This window comes from Neopelma chrysocephalum, unplaced genomic scaffold (assembly GCF_003984885.1).
Source record: "Neopelma chrysocephalum unplaced genomic scaffold, ASM398488v2 Primary Assembly neopelma1_96814, whole genome shotgun sequence".
Taxonomy (NCBI): domain Eukaryota; kingdom Metazoa; phylum Chordata; class Aves; order Passeriformes; family Pipridae; genus Neopelma; species Neopelma chrysocephalum.
In genome coordinates this window covers 1,992,614-2,010,917 of record NW_020925458.1, presented here as the reverse complement: position 1 = coordinate 2,010,917, position 18,304 = coordinate 1,992,614, and the positions used below count along the sequence as shown (strand labels likewise).

Sequence of the window (18,304 nt, the reverse complement as noted above, 5' to 3'; positions counted from 1 at the left end):
TGAAAGATTCCTAGCAGTCTACTGCTCAAAGTCCATTTCACAGTGTATTTTATTTCTTTAGAGTACCATTACATTTTGTGTATGAAGTCAAGTGTTGCTTCAATGTGAAGAAATTAACTAGAAGGCCTGACAGCAATTTTGTAGAGCCTGGTTTATTGTCCTTGGGAGTTTAATCTTCAGAAGTCTTCTGAAGATTTTTGTCTTCAGTGTTGTAAAAGCTTTGTTGTAGAGTTGTCTAGCCTCTAGATATGGAACAACCTGTTAATCATGTTGAAAACATTGAGAGCTATTTCACCAGGTTGTAACAAGGTACACAATTCATTAAGCCTCCGTGCCAGTGTCTTCAAAAATGTGTACCACTGAGGTTTTATAGGGTTTCCTTACATTGTTCTTTAAATCAGCATTATTAGTGCACTTGTCCAGACCTGCTTTGCTCTTTTGACTATATAAAAGCATATGCTGTGTCAGTATGGAAGCTTCAAAACCCTATCATGATGCTTCATTTTCCAGATTGTAGCATATTATATTTGAGAGCACGGAGCAAGATTGAAGATTAGAAGATTAAAGAGGAAATAGGGCATCCTCAGTAGTTGCCAAATCTTTGAAAGGCATGAAATGTGTCTTTACAGATTTGTTGGCAGAAAGATACAGAGCCTACTCTTCAATTCGAGAACAGTGAAGTTGCTCCTAAAATGTAATGAAAACAGAAATTCTTGCAGTTGGAGGGGCTAACTTAGCTGTATTTTATCTGGCAAATACTACTGAGTTAGTATTTGATGTTAAACACATCCGTTGCCCCATCTGGGGTAATAAGACTCAGCTGCATACACAGTAAAAATTTCATCTTTATAAAAAAAAAATTATTCAAGTAAGTTTTTGTTTGAAATTGCTCTCTGTTGTCACTTTATAATTTGCAGCATGGATTAACATTACTTTTCTTCTTCAAGAAACCACAAGGACTCAAATATCAGAATTTATAACAAAAAGTTTTGTAAGTCTGTAAAAACGTTCCTGTTTTCAAGTCAAAAGGATTCCAGCGTAGAAAACTAAAAAATGGTTCTTGCTGAAGTCATTTACAAGTGTCAAGAACATTCCCGTGGCTTAGTGTTTTATCTGTCTCATTTTTATGCTTCTAAAGTAGTAGTAGAAGAGATCTGAATTATTTATATTTTTGTTTCCCCTCCTTCACCCTCAGATGGCAAGACCAACTTGAGAAGGCTTATGTTTTAGTTGTATCTAATCTCCCTAGTATGTTTTTTGGATGCTTGTAACTAGTGTTCAGGTCCAAGTTGTTATGTTACCTTGTTAATTGCTTACACATCTGTTCAGTAATAACATCTGTGGAATTTGTTTTGGCTTGGAAGGAATACCTGTGGCAGCCAGACATCTCCTGGACCTACTGAACTTAAGTTTAATATGTAAGAATTTTCAGAGCTAAAGGGCTCTTGGTTAGTAAAATGTTGATTTCCTGTGAAACTTAAAACAGAAGTGTTCCAGCACTAGTGTTATTTAAAAGCAATAAATGTGAAAGATCTATAGATCTAGATTTGTTTTTTACTTTCAGCAATGAGTTTGTTTAAAAAATTGCTTGATGGCAATTATAAACATGTAGAAGGAAAATCAATAAAACCCACTTCTTAACTATCAGTCATAAATATAAAATAATCCAATCTCTTGGGATTTGTAGTTGAGGTTAGAATAGAGGTTAACTCAAAACAGTGTTGATTCAGGGAAGTGATATTTCTTCTGCCTTACCTGTTGTAGTCACCATTAATTCAGCATTAATTAGCTTCTTAAGAAGCAGTGATGTAAGAAATTATGTTACACATTTATTTTGGTTTAGGTTTACTTTGTTATATAAAGCGCTGTCTTTACTTTGAGACTGAATCATATATGAAACCTGGAATACAGTGTTTTAAACACTAAAAATATTTCAGTGCTTTCTAATGTGATGTTCACTTGCTTTGAAATTAGCTTTTCTCAGAAGAATAGCATGTTTTGTGTTCACTTCGATGCTTTCACTAACCTCAAATATTGGTTTATACTAATACTCACTATATAGGTTTCTGCCCTCCTTGTCCTTCAAGCACCTAACACTAGGTGGACAAGGCAGTATCCAAGTGAATGCTGCTTGTGTCTGCTGAACACAGTTTTCAGCTTTTTTGGCAGATGAGTACAGGGTGGCTTAAGTAAGTTTACTGTGGAAAACCTGTGTTTTGCTGCATTTCTGCTGCAAGAGAGGTTTGTTTTCATTCAGACAAAACAATGGTATGATAGCTAAAATATTACACAACTGCACTGTTCTTTTCTGCAGTGTGTATGCATTTTGACAGTGCTTGTGTTTCAGTTTAATATGCAAGTAGTTTGTTTCAGCAGGTAAAGTCAGAAAATGTGCAAATTGAGTTTTTGGGCTCTGATGCTGCCAGCTGTAGACATAGGTTGGTCACATGTTATTGGAGAGAAATTTTACTTCAAATCAATAAATAATTTTGGTTTATATCCAGAGGTAATTGAATTATAGTTTAAATTAGGATAAGCTTCGTTGTAGTTTGCTTGAAGAATAAAGTGATTGTGTATTTTCCCTTTATTCTCTGGTAGAGAAAGAAAAGTACTCTGTATTTGTTGTACAGTCCTGATTCATTTACTGAATGAAAAGAATCTGACCTAGGATGTCTGTAGTTGTCCACTCTAGCATCAGAAGTGACTTAGCTGTGAGTATTGGAGGTGGTATAAAAACAGCTGATCCTCTCGTGCAGTGCGGGAGGGGAAAGGGGATGATAGTTACAACTTCCGTTTGAGGTATGGTGTCTCAGTCTCTTCTCCTCTGAGCTGAAACCAAACTGAGATGTGGAGCCTGTTGGAAAAGGCAGTGTGGAGACATAATTAGTAATTGTGGCACAGTAAATTGTTTGTGAGTGAATGTAAAGTTACACGGCAGTAGTAGTATAGGCTGACATATAGACATATAAGCTGACATATAGTATAGAACAGTGCCATTTGCAGCAAAGTATATTTTTCAATATAGTTTTGATGTGTATGTTTGAATACAAACCAGATTTTTTTTTTAATCTAATAATGTTATTTTATAATCCTGGCAATAAATAAAGCACTTTTTTTTTCTGGAGAAGTGTTAACTATATTTGAAATTGAACTTTTTATCAAAAAGAAGTAAAACTTGAATCTTTATCACAAGTATTGCTCAATAGTGGAAAAGAAATAAGAATAAATCAGTATTTATTTATCAGTATTTATAAAATATTTATCAAACACTTGTCCAAGTAAACATAATTTAGTGTTGTAGCTATTACTGGATGGGGAGGCCACTGTTAGTGCCTCAAGATGGTAGGGCTAACAACAGCTTTCGTGTACTTCAGCTGTTGATGGAGAATGCCTCTTCAGCTGTTTCAGGATCATGATTTTCTTTGGACTTCTTGGTTTAGTTTGAGAAACTCTATTTGTTTTGATGGAGAGTGTTTTTCTCATTTCAGTCTTGCCTGATTGTGGGCAAGTGTAACAAAATTAATTGGACAAAAGCATCTGGTTTGTCTTCTTTCTGAGCAGTGCAGTCCTGAGTTAGTGATTCCTATGTATTTGTTACTAATATATGTATACTGTGCAAGGCAGTCTTTTTTTATAAAGTCACAAACTGTAGAAATGCTGGTTGGAGGAAACATCTGGAGGTCATCTGCTCTGATTCCTTGTTTGGAGCAGAACTGAGACAAATACCAGAGCAGGTCAGATGTAACTTGAAGATCTCTAAAGATGGAAATCTGTTTATTGAACCACTGTGGAACCCTTCCCTCTCTAAAAATTTTTGTACTAAAATTGCTGTATTATTTTGTCCATGTGTAGAACTCTTGCTACGTGCTTTATAAAATATGACTAGTAAAAGGTGGAATTTGGGGGCATGGGAAGGAAGCAGGCTGTGTTGAATTGAATAGGTGAGCTGAAGAGATTCCTTATTAGAGATAATTATTTTCATTATCTTACGTTTTTCTAAGTTTTTCTAACTGATTGCTATTAGTCAGCAATTAAATATATTTGTACATTGATTATGCTCTGAAATGTACAGTGCACTGAGATCTGGCTGCTGTCAAAAACATTGTCTGTTAAGGAATTATTATAAGCCATTTGAAATAGTTACTTTACCTATGATTATGGGCAAAATATCCCTAGCAGACCTCAGTGGAGTGATTTGAGAAGTTGCCTCTCCCAGTTGATACTGGTTCAACCCCTGGGGGGGGGATTTTGTTATCTCAAGACAGGGTTAGTAGCCAGATGTGGTAGAGCCAATTACACATGGAGACAAGGTAGTGTGTAACAAAGTTCCAAGTCTGGGTGCTAGGTGGTAATCCACAAAACCAGCACACCTCTGGGTTACAAAGCTGCGGTTTTAAACACTGTTTTATAATATATTCCACCTACGTAATGCATATGGATTATTAGCTAACTTCTGATTATGAAAGAATAGTTTCCTGTTACCATTGTTTGCAGATGTTTGAAGTTGAGAAATACTATTTTGGGAAAAACAGATACAAGCTTTTTTAAAAGGAAAAGATTATCAGTGCTACTGGTACAACTTTTTGACATCAATTTTGTATTTTATGCGGAAGTTACTAGGGTAGAAGATGAATTTGCTATAAGTAGTTTGCTGTATTATCAATTCTCTCCCATTGTGCAAATATCTGTAGTGTTTTCTTAATTTTTGATATGTGATAGTCAAAAATACCTGCACCATAGGATATCTGGTGTCAAAAAATGTAAAAAGACTGTAGTGCTTCTCTGTACAGGTATATGCTTAGCTCAGGGCAGATGCCAGCCTGGGAATTGTGTAGGTCTTTTGGTGCATGTATTCCAACAGGCATGCTTTGTGATAACCCATATGTCATACTCTATTTTTAACTTTTTTTTTCCTTGATCCACTTTACACAGAAGGTAAGGCTCATTTTCCTTGTGCTTCTAGACAGTTTCTTTTAATTCTTGGTCTGTCTGTTACCCCATATCTTTCCTACTTTGTACTTTTTAGATGCTGTTGCAAAGGAAGAAATTTTTATTTTATTTGTTTTTTTAATTGTTTATAATTTTTTCTAACAATTTTCTATCTCTTTGTCACAAGGATATGTTGGGGAAAAGAGAGAGAGTATTTCTGTTAACTGTTTTTTTTTGAAGTACACTACATCAGAAATCATACTGCACCACATGCTGAAAATTTTCAAGTAAACATTTGTTGAAAAGTACATTAAAATATTCAAGTAAAGTGAAAATTTCATTTTAAACATAATCAAATCTTCCTTTTTGTAAGGAAGCAAGGCAGTCTAGCTGCCCTTTTTAAAAATCGTTTCATATTCTTTCCAAATAACATTTTTTTACAGGGCTATTACAAGGAACCACTGTATGACCAGACTTCTTTTTGAGTCAATTTGTCAAGAAAGGTTATAAGTGTCTACTTTAGTTCAGTAAGTGGACAGCAATGTTCTCAGTAGTAGCAATTATGTTTTCAATGCAACTGTATCCATAAACTATATAACAAAAATGGTGACTTATTTGCCCCTTGTCAGGACATTTGGATTGTTGTTCTAATAAACATGCTTCCCTGTTTTATCACTTGTTCTCTAGTGTGAAATCTGTAAATGTTTATTTTTGGTAATTGAGGGCTCTCTAAATTTTTTAATGTGTTCAGTATGGGGAGTTTCAAATCTAGGCTGATTTAGTGATTTTTATGTAGTTTGATTTTTTTTATGTGGAGTTTCAGATCTAGATTCTTCAAGCCCTGTACCTTGTCCCTTAAATGTGTTTATTTCAGAGTCAGGTAAGATGTTCAGGAAACTCATAGTATAATAAACTGAAAATATAGAAGCCCAGGCATCTATAGAATAGATGCCTATGTGTATGTACATATGCATTTGCCCACACAAGAAAACATGTGTTAAGAAGAATTTAAATGCAATATTTGCCAATATTTTCATTAATATAAATATTGAATGTGCCTGTGCTTGTGTTATTACCAAGTACCTGTAATTATGCTAGTTGACAAAAAATTCCACATTTTATGATTATTTTTTCAAGTTCTTTTTTTGTTTAAGGGTTTTAATTCTTTTTAAGACCCCCACATGTAGTAATGTTAGAGTAATGGTCTTGGCCTGAGTGAACAAGTTAAAAGTGGTCTTATTTCAATTTACCATATGAATGTAGAAATAACCATATAAGAAACTTTTCTGTCTTGCATATATTGCTTAGTGACATAACTATTTGATTTGAGAAATGTATGTCAGAGCTCTGACACTCTAGGCAGTAAAGCACCTGCCTTACCTTCAAAGGGATGTTTTGGTACATCCATGTTCTTATATGGCTTAGGTGAGTGTAAACTGTATTATAGGAAGGCGTTTGCTTTCTTCTAAAACTGTTAAGTTTTGCTGTAGCTGGAAAAAACAAATCAATAATCTGATTTCATTGGTAACTTCAGTATGTTCAGTCAGGGATTTCTAAATATTGCTTGTGCATTGAGGGTATCTTTTTACTGTATGGTACAGAGATCCCAGATCCTAATGTGTGGTTCGCTTTACAGTGTCAGAGAACAAATCTTACAGGTAAGATGCTATATTTCTTAAGTTTGTGCCATAAGTTCTGAATTTCACTCCTTTCAGAAGAGTGGTGTAAATGTTTCCTTTATGACTGAAATTTTTAGATGCCATGTTATTAGAATTATAATGGGTTTATTCCTTTTCTTCTTTTTTCTTCTTTTTTTCTTTTTTTTCCTTCCTCCAGCCCCAAAAGACTGCACTACACAGATACATGTTTAATGTTTGCTTTTACTGAGCCTAGTTCTAATTCATCATGTTTTCATGACTTACTGTAAGCCGTCTGCTAGTTACAGTTTAACTTTCAAGTCTGTATGTAGCTTGGTTTTATTAATTAAGTACAACAAACAGCATTATGAAGCTTTTCTCTTTTAATCTTACAAGGAAAAAAATCACTATCTAAAAAAGCAATCACAAAGAAGAGGAAGGGTGTCAGAAAGTCTACCATACCAGAATTTCAGGTAATTATTTTAATTTTTGTTTTAAGCACTTGAAATCTGACTGTCTGTGAAGTAAGTCCTTTAGTTTCTGATAGAGATGTTGGAAATCCTTCTTCTAGTTTGAGAGGTTTAACCTGATAGTATTTGTAAAAGTGCATTTCACCTTTTCTTGATAAAGAATGTTTTAGCATTTTTATTATGTGCAGCTTGCACACTGTTCCACAGTGTTGTTTAGGATCCCAGATATATCTGTTACTATATAAAATCTATAAAAGCTAGGAGTTGTTAATGAAATTTTTAGGGTAGATACAATTTTCTGGGATAAAATTACTTGTTTTATATGAAGTATGACAATGTGGTTCTTTAATTGAAATCCATCTTGGTTTACTGAAGGACTTGCAAAAAATTTATAGGCAACTATGCTCACCTTGCTTGGAACTTTTATTCCTTGTCTGTATGTGACTTTAGGGCCAGAGAGCACCACGAGTATTAATTATGATAATGTGGTTTTATGGTGCTGTAGTAGAAGTGTTACAGTGCTTCAGTTTTAAGTTGCTGTTTATGTATGCATGCCTGCTTTGCATTGAAGTTCTCCTTTGGCTTTTTTTTTTTCTTCAGAAAGGAATCTGTGCTATTTTAACGAGTAGACCCACATGAAATCATGACTGTTTTCTAAAACCCTCACACCAAATCAGTTTATTCCATCATGATGATGATGATGTGTTTCAGATGGAGCTAGTATAATTTCTGGTGATAAAATTGGTTAGTAACACTCAATATTGAGAAATGACTGACATTTAAGTGTAATCTGTCTTTTGTCTATATTGTAATGGTAGTGACTGAAATGTTTCCTAGCAGCTCCAAAAAATAGGTACAGTGTCTAAAAATTTTATTTTTCCGAGCACATTACCTGCATGCCATGGATATATACAGTTAGGTTAGAAATCGTTTTTTTTTTTATAATATTAAACTACTGCATTTAAGTAGTCTGTCTAAAACTTAACCCAGTCTTTTAGCTAATCAAGGTAAAATGTACGTACATTTACATATCTATCTAAGTGTATATTTATTTGTGTAAAAACTTAAAATATAACATAATACTTCTGGCTCTTTTGATCAAAGCTAGGAGTTATATCTGGTTTAGGTGAGGCTCAGATTGATTAGTATTGAGCAGTTTAATCTTATGAGGGAACTCTTTAACAACTTAACCTGCCTTTTTCAAGAGGACAGACAGGATTGGTGTGACTGTTAGAAGTATTTACAAATATTAAAACATTTATATTTGGAATAATATTAAGACTTTTGGAATCTAGTAATGTATGCTTCAGTATACTTTTCCCACATACACAGATAGCCAAACTTTATGAAATTATGCAACTGTTTGAAGGTACAAGTATATTTTTTAAATATTTGATAAAACACTTTAAGTATACAGGCCCTGTGAGATATGGAGGAAGGGTATAACCACAAATATATTGCTATTCTTGTCTAAACATCAGTTCTTTTGGAATGAAAATTAATAAATAAAAATGTATAATATTTTTCATGTTTCTGCAGCCTACAAATGTAGGAAAAAAAACCCAAACCAACCATAAGACACTTTATTTTGTAAGATTAGGTTCTGTAATTAAGTATAGATCCCATACCTGAAAATCATAACTTGTCACTAAAACTGAGTAAATTAGTGTTAATAAGTCTTCTAATATATGCAATGACAAAAATTATACATTAAAATCCATTATTAACAGAAACATTCAGGAGCTAATTGTACTACTTAATTTTAACGTTTATAATGCCTAACATTTTATAAAGGAAACGTTTTTTCTCCTCAGATTATTTTTCTCCTGATAGGTCATTAGAAGGCATGTTCTTCAAGAACCATATATGAAATTACCAGTAAGCTATCAGAATGTAATGTAATGTAATCTAACCTAATCTAATCTAAAATGATTAGATTGTAACATCAATACCTTTCCTTTTACCTTCGTGTTAGCCTACCCATTAAAACATAGAACAATTTAGAAAGGCAGTGTTTGAATTGCTTAGTTCCACCAAGTCCTTTTTTAAGTCCTTTTAAAATGCTTGGTCTAAAATACATAAATTCTGTGTCTAACACTTTCTAATAAAATACTTAATTTTCTGGCTACGACAACAAGGAGCAAAGAACACAGGAACATAAATAAGAATCTCATTAGGAGAAATATGATCTAGATTCCATAACAAAATGATCATACAAAATACACTACACTTTGTTATTACTGTCCTTTTCATCTTTCCTTCAAAACGCTGGCTTCGTTCTGTAAGGTGGGAAATGTTAGCCGTGTGAGAGAAGTTTCAGAAATACTTTCTTCCCAATCAGTGTGTTTCTTTATTTCCCCACCTGAAATCACACTGTGAATGACAAAATATAAATTTTTTCTTGAACCTTTTTTTTAAGGTGGTTTTCAGTACAGTACTGAAGTATTTCAAATACTGAACTAATTTTGACCATAAATCCTCCCAGGTCAGCTGCTGTTACCTTCCTTATTTTACCAGAGTGTAACTGACACACAGATATGAGCCTCACGTGTACACCTCCTCTGATGAAAGTTGGGACTTAGAGATTTGATTACTCTTGCCTGTCATTCCCAGACCCAAGACAGCTCAACTTAGTATATTGGCATTGTTTTTACCATTGATGTAGTTTGGATTGGTCTCATAGAAGAAAATAAAAAGTAGTGATAATATTTAGTAACTGAATTTTCAGGTATATAGTCAAAAGAGTGGATTATAATTGTGTAGGGAAAATCTTTGTCCATGCCTTTATTGACTTTTTTCAAGAACTTTATGTGACATACTTGCACTTTTTTGCATAATAATACAGTATCATAGATTTCTTCACAGGCCAGACAGGCAAAGAAAAGCCAGTATTTGACTTCAGTTTACATCTTATGTATTTAACACTTCTTTAAGTGCAGGACATGCATGTTGAACCTGGTAAAGTTACACATAGTAATTCTGTTTCCTGACTTAAGAGGAAACAGACCTGACCTTTTGCAAGTTAATTTTGCATACATTGCATGTGGCAAGACAGTGCCAATTTCCTTATTAATTTGCTATTTTAAACTTGATAAATGTGAAAACTGTAAACTTTAGTTTGAGTCACTCCAGTTCCTCAGTGCTTCAAATGTGCACAAGTGCTATGAAAACAATGGCATGTATGCATTAGAGGTTTCTGAAATTTATGTATTTTGCAAAAAGTGTCAGTTCTGTGTTTTAATAGTGAAACAAAGGCGCTTTTTAATATGACTTTGCTACAAATCTAAAATTGCACATGAATTTGATATAAAACTATATTGTTATGAATTACTGATTTGGGAAAAGTAATTAGCACTTGTATGATAAAATCAGTTTTTCTGGGGTGGGTTTTGCACAGTTTCTTTTATTATAATTTTTTATTTTTTATTTTCTTAAATTATTTTAACATGTTTTCAGTAATAATGAAAATATTTTCACCTAAGGGTGTTCAGAAAAAGCAAGTCTTAACCTGAAGGAACCTAACAGCTTAATAATTTCCAGTTTATTGAGTCTTAAACTGCCATAAATGATGATAAGACAAAATATACAGATTACTTTTGCTTGATGGTTTTTTCAAGAAGATAGCATCCATTTTCTGAAAGGAGAAATGTAAAAAAGCTGATTTCTAAACACAGGAATAAGAAAAATATAATCCTTTCTCAAAACATACACAAATAGGTAGATCTGATAGATAACTAGGTTGCCTTAGAATCATAGAATCAGCAAGGTTGTAAGAGTACTTCAAGATCATCCAGTCCAACCAGCACCCAGCACTACAACTGTAACCCCTAAACCACTAAACCATATCACCAGATGCGTCTTGAACACCTCCAGGAATGGAAGACTCTCTGTCAGCATATAAAGTTATGTCTGGGAAAAAGTTGTAACAAGTGTGAAATGTTATAAGCACAGCATACTCCAAAGCTAGTATACTTTAATTCACCAGGGAGTTGTTTGGAACTCAAAGGTGTTCCAACTCATTACTGTACTTGAGACAAATTTGGTAGTTGTCACTCACAGAAGTTTAAGAAAACACCTACATTTTGAAATGGAAGCTTACAGGCAGAGATATGATTTATGTCTGAAGAAGAGATTATTTTCTTATTAGCTTTTCTTTCTTTCAACAAGTCCTGCTTTTTTTTTTTTTTTACTTTTAAAAATGCTGTAAGAAAATAAAAAACAAATGGTAGCATTAAGTAATACCGTGCTTTTACATTTTATTTAACTTCATTGTATGTTTTCCAAGTCCCACATCACCGAGTGTTTGTGTTCATTTGTTTTTTAGCTTATTTGCACTAATCTTGATGAACTCAGGGAATTAATCACAAAGATTGAGAATGAACTCAAAGATCTGGAGGACATTAAAAAGAAATCGGTATGTGACATTAACAGCTTTCTCTTGTATGGATATAAAACAGTGCCAGTTATTTACTGAGGCCTCTCAACTGAAGATTTTTATGCTGTTCAATAACTGCATAAAACCTCATATGGTTGATACCTAGAGACTGTAATTTTAATCTTTCCTGTATGTAGTGCTCTGTTCTCAGTGTTTTTAGGAGTGAATTCAGTAACTGTGTTAACACTTTTCACTGCCAAAATAAATTTGGATAGTGGCAATGCCTTAGAAGGAGTAGTTCATTTCTATTAAACATGTTAACATTCTGCCCTGAGGACAAATTCTTACCAACAAGCAATTACAGGATAGAATTCTCATATCTGCCTATGCAGTGCTGATCAAAACTTCCAGTGAGCTGACTCTTACATTGTTATTGGCATTCCTAACTCCTTTTGTTTGCAAGTAAGTTATTAAAATTTGCTTTGTTTAATTTTTATTAAAGTAGTTTGTACCAGAAAGCATGCTATCTGGCTTTTGGTGTCAGACTGAGATACAGATTTTACCAATGTATGCTGGATCACTCAGTCTATGCAGCTGAAAATCTCAAATGAGTAACAGTTAGACAAGAGAATCCAATATGTTTTGGCTTTTGTAGGAGACAGTGATTTTAATTAAGATTGTAGATAAGTTTAAATACGTGAATAGTACTCATATGAATGTCCCTTTTTAGTGAATTCTTCTTCTTACTTTTTTGCATTGTGGTTCTGTTTATTGAACTAGTCATTTCCGTGGCATTTCTATAAAAGGTGGTAGATAAAAATTTTACTTTTTCTAAACCTTAGAAACTAGACTGCTTTTAATTCAAGTGAATGTCTACAGTCTCATGCAGAAACAATTTATTCTTAAATTTTTTAAATAGAGGAGAGAGATGTAGGAGAGAGACAATATAAATTAGGACTCTGAAAGACAAATTTCTCTGCAGGCACTTAGCATAATAATTGTTAAAATATCCAAGCGAATAAAAACAGCCTTATCTTGAAATTATTTTGCAGTTGCTAAATTGCAAATTGGTTTTTGTGATAAGAATGTCAAGAGGTTATCAGAAAGGTTATGGCAACAATAGAAGAAAAAGCCAAAAAATGAGAGTATGCTACAGCATATCAATAATCTTAATGTAGGTGACACTTTTAGTCTGCTAGTAAAACTGTATGAACAAGACTTCTTCAAGGGTAGACAAATGCTAAATATGTCATAATTGCTCTTCGAACTGAAATCTGATAATGTCATTATGTAAGTAAGTTGCATGACTTCAGCAGGAATACTATGTTTAGTTCTAATGGCACCGTCTTAAAAAAAACCAAACACTGAAGTATAAGGGAGTTAAGATTCAGCATTCAGAAGTTGTGAGGTAAGGACAGTCTTTCTTGTGCTTGTATAGACCTATCAGATTGTGATTCTGGGTCTCTAAACACTTGTGTTGTTAGAAATTTTACATAAAGGAAAAGGGTTAGGATTAATTGCTGAAGAAGTGGTTATGAGGAAACAGTAAAGTGAAATACTGGTGTTTAAGAACATAATTATGAGGGAAGTTTCATGTTTTCCTTTCAAACATACAAATAGAAAGATGTTAAATTAGAAGAATAATCATAAATTTGACATGCTAAAATTAGGTTTCAGTTTGTAAGGAAAGTCATTAAGATGTTACTTTTGATGTCTAACACCATGTGTAATTTTGTTAGATAGGTGAAAAATTGGAGAAAAACTAGATTTTTATTCTTCAACTCTGACCAAATGACAGTGGCAGTTTCAGAAGCATCTAGAATCAAATTTGTTGGGTTTTTCTGACTATTAAGTAAAACATTGTTTTAATTTGCTAATGGAAGTAGGATCTAATGTAAAAGCTTATTTTAATATGATGGTATATATATATGCTGTTCATGGACTTTTTTCTTGTTTTGACCCAAAGATGGTGATGATCTTACTACTTCATGGTAACTTTATTGATTTTTGTTTGCAACAATGACCTGAGTAAAGCCATAGGAATCTTCTTCACGGCTAACCTCCTTGGTAATTCCAGTTTTAGTAGTTGCTAGCACATGGTACTGAGAAAAATCCTCAAGGCAAGCTTTAATGTTATGTTAGTTACTAACGCATATTAGAAATACAGCTTGTCTAACTGATAGTAACACTTTTAAATATAACCTTTTCTTAGTCCTAACCTCCCTTTTGTTTCTTAGAAGAACATTCTAGAGTACATAAAAGGAATTCCTTTTCCAGAACTTGGAAGTAGTGGAGACTATAATGAGAGAGCTGAGCTGTAACACTTTTTTAACATGGATAAACTTACTATTTTCCCTCATTTTTTATAGGTAGTTGGACTGGTTGTATCTGACACGTTTCAGAACATCAGTTTGAGACAACGAATGACATGACAGATTTTTGTTTGGCAAGTTAAAAGCAAATTAGAACAGGGTTATGTAATGGAAAGCCATGGGTAATTTTAAGTGTGGACATTTCAACAAGCTTCTTCCACAACAATGAAGTAATAAATCTGCTTGGTTGATTAAAACAGTTTGTTTCTGTACTCTTGTACACTGTATTGTCTTTTGAATTAGTTATGAGTAGTATTTTTCCTTTTAAAATGTGTTGTGCTTTTGGTTGATTACTGGCGAGTTTGTTGTACCAATTGTGAGATTTGCTTTGTGCTAGTTCACTGTAACTGTTTAGAGAGGAGAATAAAATTTGACCTCAGTTCTTTAAATTTGAACAGAGTTCAACTCTGCTCTTGAACTCCAGCCACAGTTCTGAAGTGACACTGCAATTTCACATATGCTTTCAACTGACATAAGCCAAAACTGCTGCCAAATAAGTAGTTCCTACTCTCTGTGTCTCTGGAAGCTTCTCTTTTCTGTGCCACCCCATGAGAGAGGCTAGCTGCGCGGTGAGAGAGTTAGTCTGTGATAAACCTAACTACCCTTTTTCTGCTTATGAGTTTTTTTAAGCCAGATCAGTTTTCTAGTGGAATTTATTATGCAGCTGCACAGATACCTGTGCTTGTATTCTGCCAAAGTCTGAGCAGTCATTGTAAGAACAGGAATGAGCATCTGTGGGGAAAAGAAAGTGGGACTGATTTGGACAGGAAAAGTGCCTTTTTGTGACAAGTGAAGTTGTGTGTGATATTTCTATCAGGAGTGCTCTAAAAAGTCTATCCCTTCAGCTGCTAAACAGTTCTATGTATTATATTTAATCTATCTACTATATATTACATATCCAGAGGGAGATGAGAAGTCAAATTAGTGAGATTTGCTGTTTGTTTGAGTGCCTGACAGGAAATCAGAAAGTGAAAGGTGCAGAAAGGGGGACTTAAGGACTTGTGTTTAATGTTCTGTGCACTGTCTAGTGACAGGATAGAGAATGGTTCCCTAAGGAATGTCTAAGCTAGAATCCTTTAATTTTAAAATAGTATGACTAAAAATGACAGTAAAAATTGAATTAATAGAAAAAAAATGTGTTAAATTATGTGGGTGAAATTACAAGCTGTGAGTAGACAATTTTAAACTTGAAGTAGAACATACTGGCTAAAAATTCTTTTGAGATTTTATTACATTTTTACCTCTTATTTACTGAAAATTTAGACTGTATATATAATACGCATGGCTGTTCAGTTGAATGTGAGGTCTTTGCTATAACTATCAAATCGATCAAGACATGCAAAGTAGCCTAATTCCACACTTGGAGTGGTATTGCTGAAAAAATAATTTTGTCAAACATGTGATAGTGAAGCGTTTTGCCAGTATACTTAGGATAACATAGAGACTGCTACCTAATATATGAAATTTCTTTTATGAGAAGTAGCCCCTTCTGTCCTGATCAGTATGCAAGATAACAACTATGAGCTTCTGACATTTTGGATCCCATTTTTCCATAGGTATTCTGTGTCTGGTCAAATCAGTGGGAGTTACTGCATGAGTGGAAATCTTCTTACTGCCTTCCAGATAATCAGCTTCTCTTGTGATCTGAAGTCATTTTGCTTTGTGTGTGTGAAACTGTTAATTAAGCTATTTTGTAGATCATTTGTATGTACTTTACTATTGCATATCATAGCAAAAATTTTTATTTTTTTTTCAAACCCTTCTTGACATTGCGTAGTATGAAAGTGACAGGACTGCAGGTACTTGAATAAAATAGTGAACCTCGGGCTTTTTTGCAGATGCCATTTTGCAAGCTGACTTAGTAGTAAACGTGTTTTTATGTAAAATTTGAACATGAACATTGAAAGATTTCTTATTTACTGTAATGCAAGACTTTATTTTGGTAGGACCATTGGATTGGAATCATTCCCTACAAGTATGACTGGTAAATGAATTGCTGTCCAGGGAGTTAGAAGGGAGGCTGGAGCCCAGGATTCTCATAGCTAAGTTGAGAAGGTTAAAATGGATAAAGGGCATTACTTTCCTGAGAAGGAGACCACTCTCTCCCTATAGAGAGAAAGAAGTCAGACGAAGGTTAAGGAAAGGAGAATTACTTAGTCAAAGGACACCAGCCGCGTTAACAACTAATTAGGGTTTGGAAAAAATGCATTGAAGATTTTATTGTTTATGGAGGTCTGTAACACCCTGATGTTCTTGACTTTGTAACAAAAAAAGTAAAAACCTCCCTTATAAAGGTTTTCAGTTCTGCTATTTTTCCTGGAGGTTAGCCAGTTGATTTAGACAGTCCCAGGACAGGTGAATGTCTTTTGTCTATCTTTGGGAGTGGATGTATGTTTTAGGCAGGTGAGTCAGAAGGGCTGAAAGCAAGCTGAGGTTTTCTGCAGCTTCAAGTCTATATCTGCTGCAAAAATACATATTTCAGAGGGCATCTGAAAATTTAGAGAGAAAAACCCACTGGTTCAGGTCAGAAATATTCAGAACCACGGACATAAATTAATTTATGAAGATAGTCAAAGGAATACATTGATCCAGGATGGAACATAATATTTTCCATGTCTGCTTTTTTTGACGCTCCAAACAAGCTGCTGTTAAATTTGTTTGTACAAGGTGTAAGTATCTAAACTAAGAGATTGTTTTCTGGATTTTTTAATTGATTTGCTACATTTTATTTTAAAATATATTAATATATGACAAAAATAATGCAAAATGGTTCATTTTTTAGAAGAAGTTTATAAAATACTCCTCTCTGTTCAGTGAAAAAATGGGAAATACTGTTGTATGTTTGAAAATATTTGCCAGGGAAACTGTTTAGACAAGACTCCACAGGGACTTCCAAGAAGAATTTCCCTTCAGTAGAAATTCATGTAACCGTCAGAAATAGGTTAGGGCTCTTACTGATATTTTAGTGAATCAGACTTCAACTTTACAAACAATAAAATGGAAAATGTTACTGTGTCTGCTCATTTGGGCCCCATGGAAATGTTTGTATTATTGGGTTAAATCTTCTTCCATTTTTATGAGGAGGTTGACTTCCTTCTCCCAATTCCTCCCTCCCCAGTAAAATATGTACCATGCTTGAGACTTTTGCATGTAAAGAGGTTTCAGTTATACTTGTTTTCTTCAGCATTACTATGTTTACATAAATGTACACACAAACAAAAAATACTATAGTCTGAGGAATCTGTATATGCACAGATGCTGGGAGGTTTAAACTGCAGGTTTGCACTTTAAAGAGATTTCTATAAATACTTAGAATAACAGGATATTAATAGACTTACTTCAAGTCTTGCAACTGAAATATTTTCTTTTTATTTAAGCCTAGGTTCTATGTTACTATGCATCTTCATCTGTAGTGTATGTAATATATTCTCTTTTTCCATTCTTTATCCCAAAAATTTGTTTGGTACTTTAGTCATTTCTAAATAGTTGGTTATTGCTTCTCTGTGGCTTCCCTACATCTCTTGAAAACACTAATATGAGCCCAAAATGTGGAATTTTGAGACTGAAATTTACACGTTTACATCCATGCAGCTTCCTGTACATTGAAGATGTGGAGCTTTTGTAATATTTAGTTGTATAATATGAATGAATGACGCCAATTTTAGGCTTCAGTTTTTGAAATCTTCTCCAAAATATTTAATTTGTCTTCTCTCATATTTCTGACTTTGGCTTATCTCAAAAGGTTTCAATATTTTTATGCCAGTCTTTGGTTTGTCTTAGCTCTTCCAGTTTTCTCTCTCTATTGGCTACTTTTTTCACAGATTTTTTCTCTTGATCTTTCATACCTTTCCTTGTGTGGCTGACTAAACATCCAATAAATGTATGCTGACAAGCTTTTTTTAAGCCACTTTCATCACGTATGTTTCTACAGTTCCAAATGTGAAAGTGTGGGTTCTGCATCAGAGATGAATGTGTACTCATACATTTAATCTGGAACATTTTTGTCATAGAGATACTCTACTGTATATTCAGAACATTTCACAGTGCTCTGGATTTTGGTCAGTTGTTGTTTTGAAGAAATAATTCAAGGCATTCCTGTCAGCACACAGTTCTAACAAAACAGCTGATTTTAAGATGCTCAGCTGAAGAACAGAGTACTTGTGTATCCAAAATTAAGAAGATAAAATATTCAGCTATGTGAGAGGGAGTTAAGTAAGATCATAACAGCCTAAAAGACATAGCTTTTTTTGTACAGAGTTTCAGATACTATGTCCATCCAGTTTCTTCATAAGTTACAGAAGTATAAGTTAGTTAATAACTAGAAGTTCTTCCAATGAGGAGTAAAATGTGACAATTCAGTGCTGGATAATTTCACTGTTCTGAATCAGGTTCAAAGCAATAGTAAGATCATGCTGATAATAAACTTTCTCCTGTGTTTTTGTGGTTTATATATCTAAAAAAATGTGGTAGATGGACCAACACAACAATGATTTTGTAGTAGTTTTGCCTAAGTAAAATTAG

General features: G+C 33.7%; 1 protein-coding gene across 14 annotated transcripts in view; it reads left to right on the top strand.

Annotated features, from left to right (window-relative positions):
• Positions 1-18,304, top strand: part of KIAA2026 (KIAA2026 ortholog) — a 90,484-nt gene that overhangs the window by 15,536 nt on the left and 56,644 nt on the right. For 12 of the 14 annotated variants that reach the window (XR_003538570.1, XR_003538571.1, XR_003538573.1 and 9 more), the window contains 2 exons: positions 6,963-7,039; positions 11,361-11,450. The exons of 1 other annotated variant lie outside the window; for it this stretch is intronic. Coding sequence is in view for 7 of the 13 variants with exons in the window: in XM_027709639.1 (XP_027565440.1) it covers positions 6,963-7,039; positions 11,361-11,450 (167 nt within the window). In the remaining 6 variants the exon portion in view is untranslated. The remainder of the gene's footprint in view (positions 1-6,962; positions 7,040-11,360; positions 11,451-18,304) is intronic. One more of the 14 variants, XM_027709636.1, reaches the window with a different exon arrangement.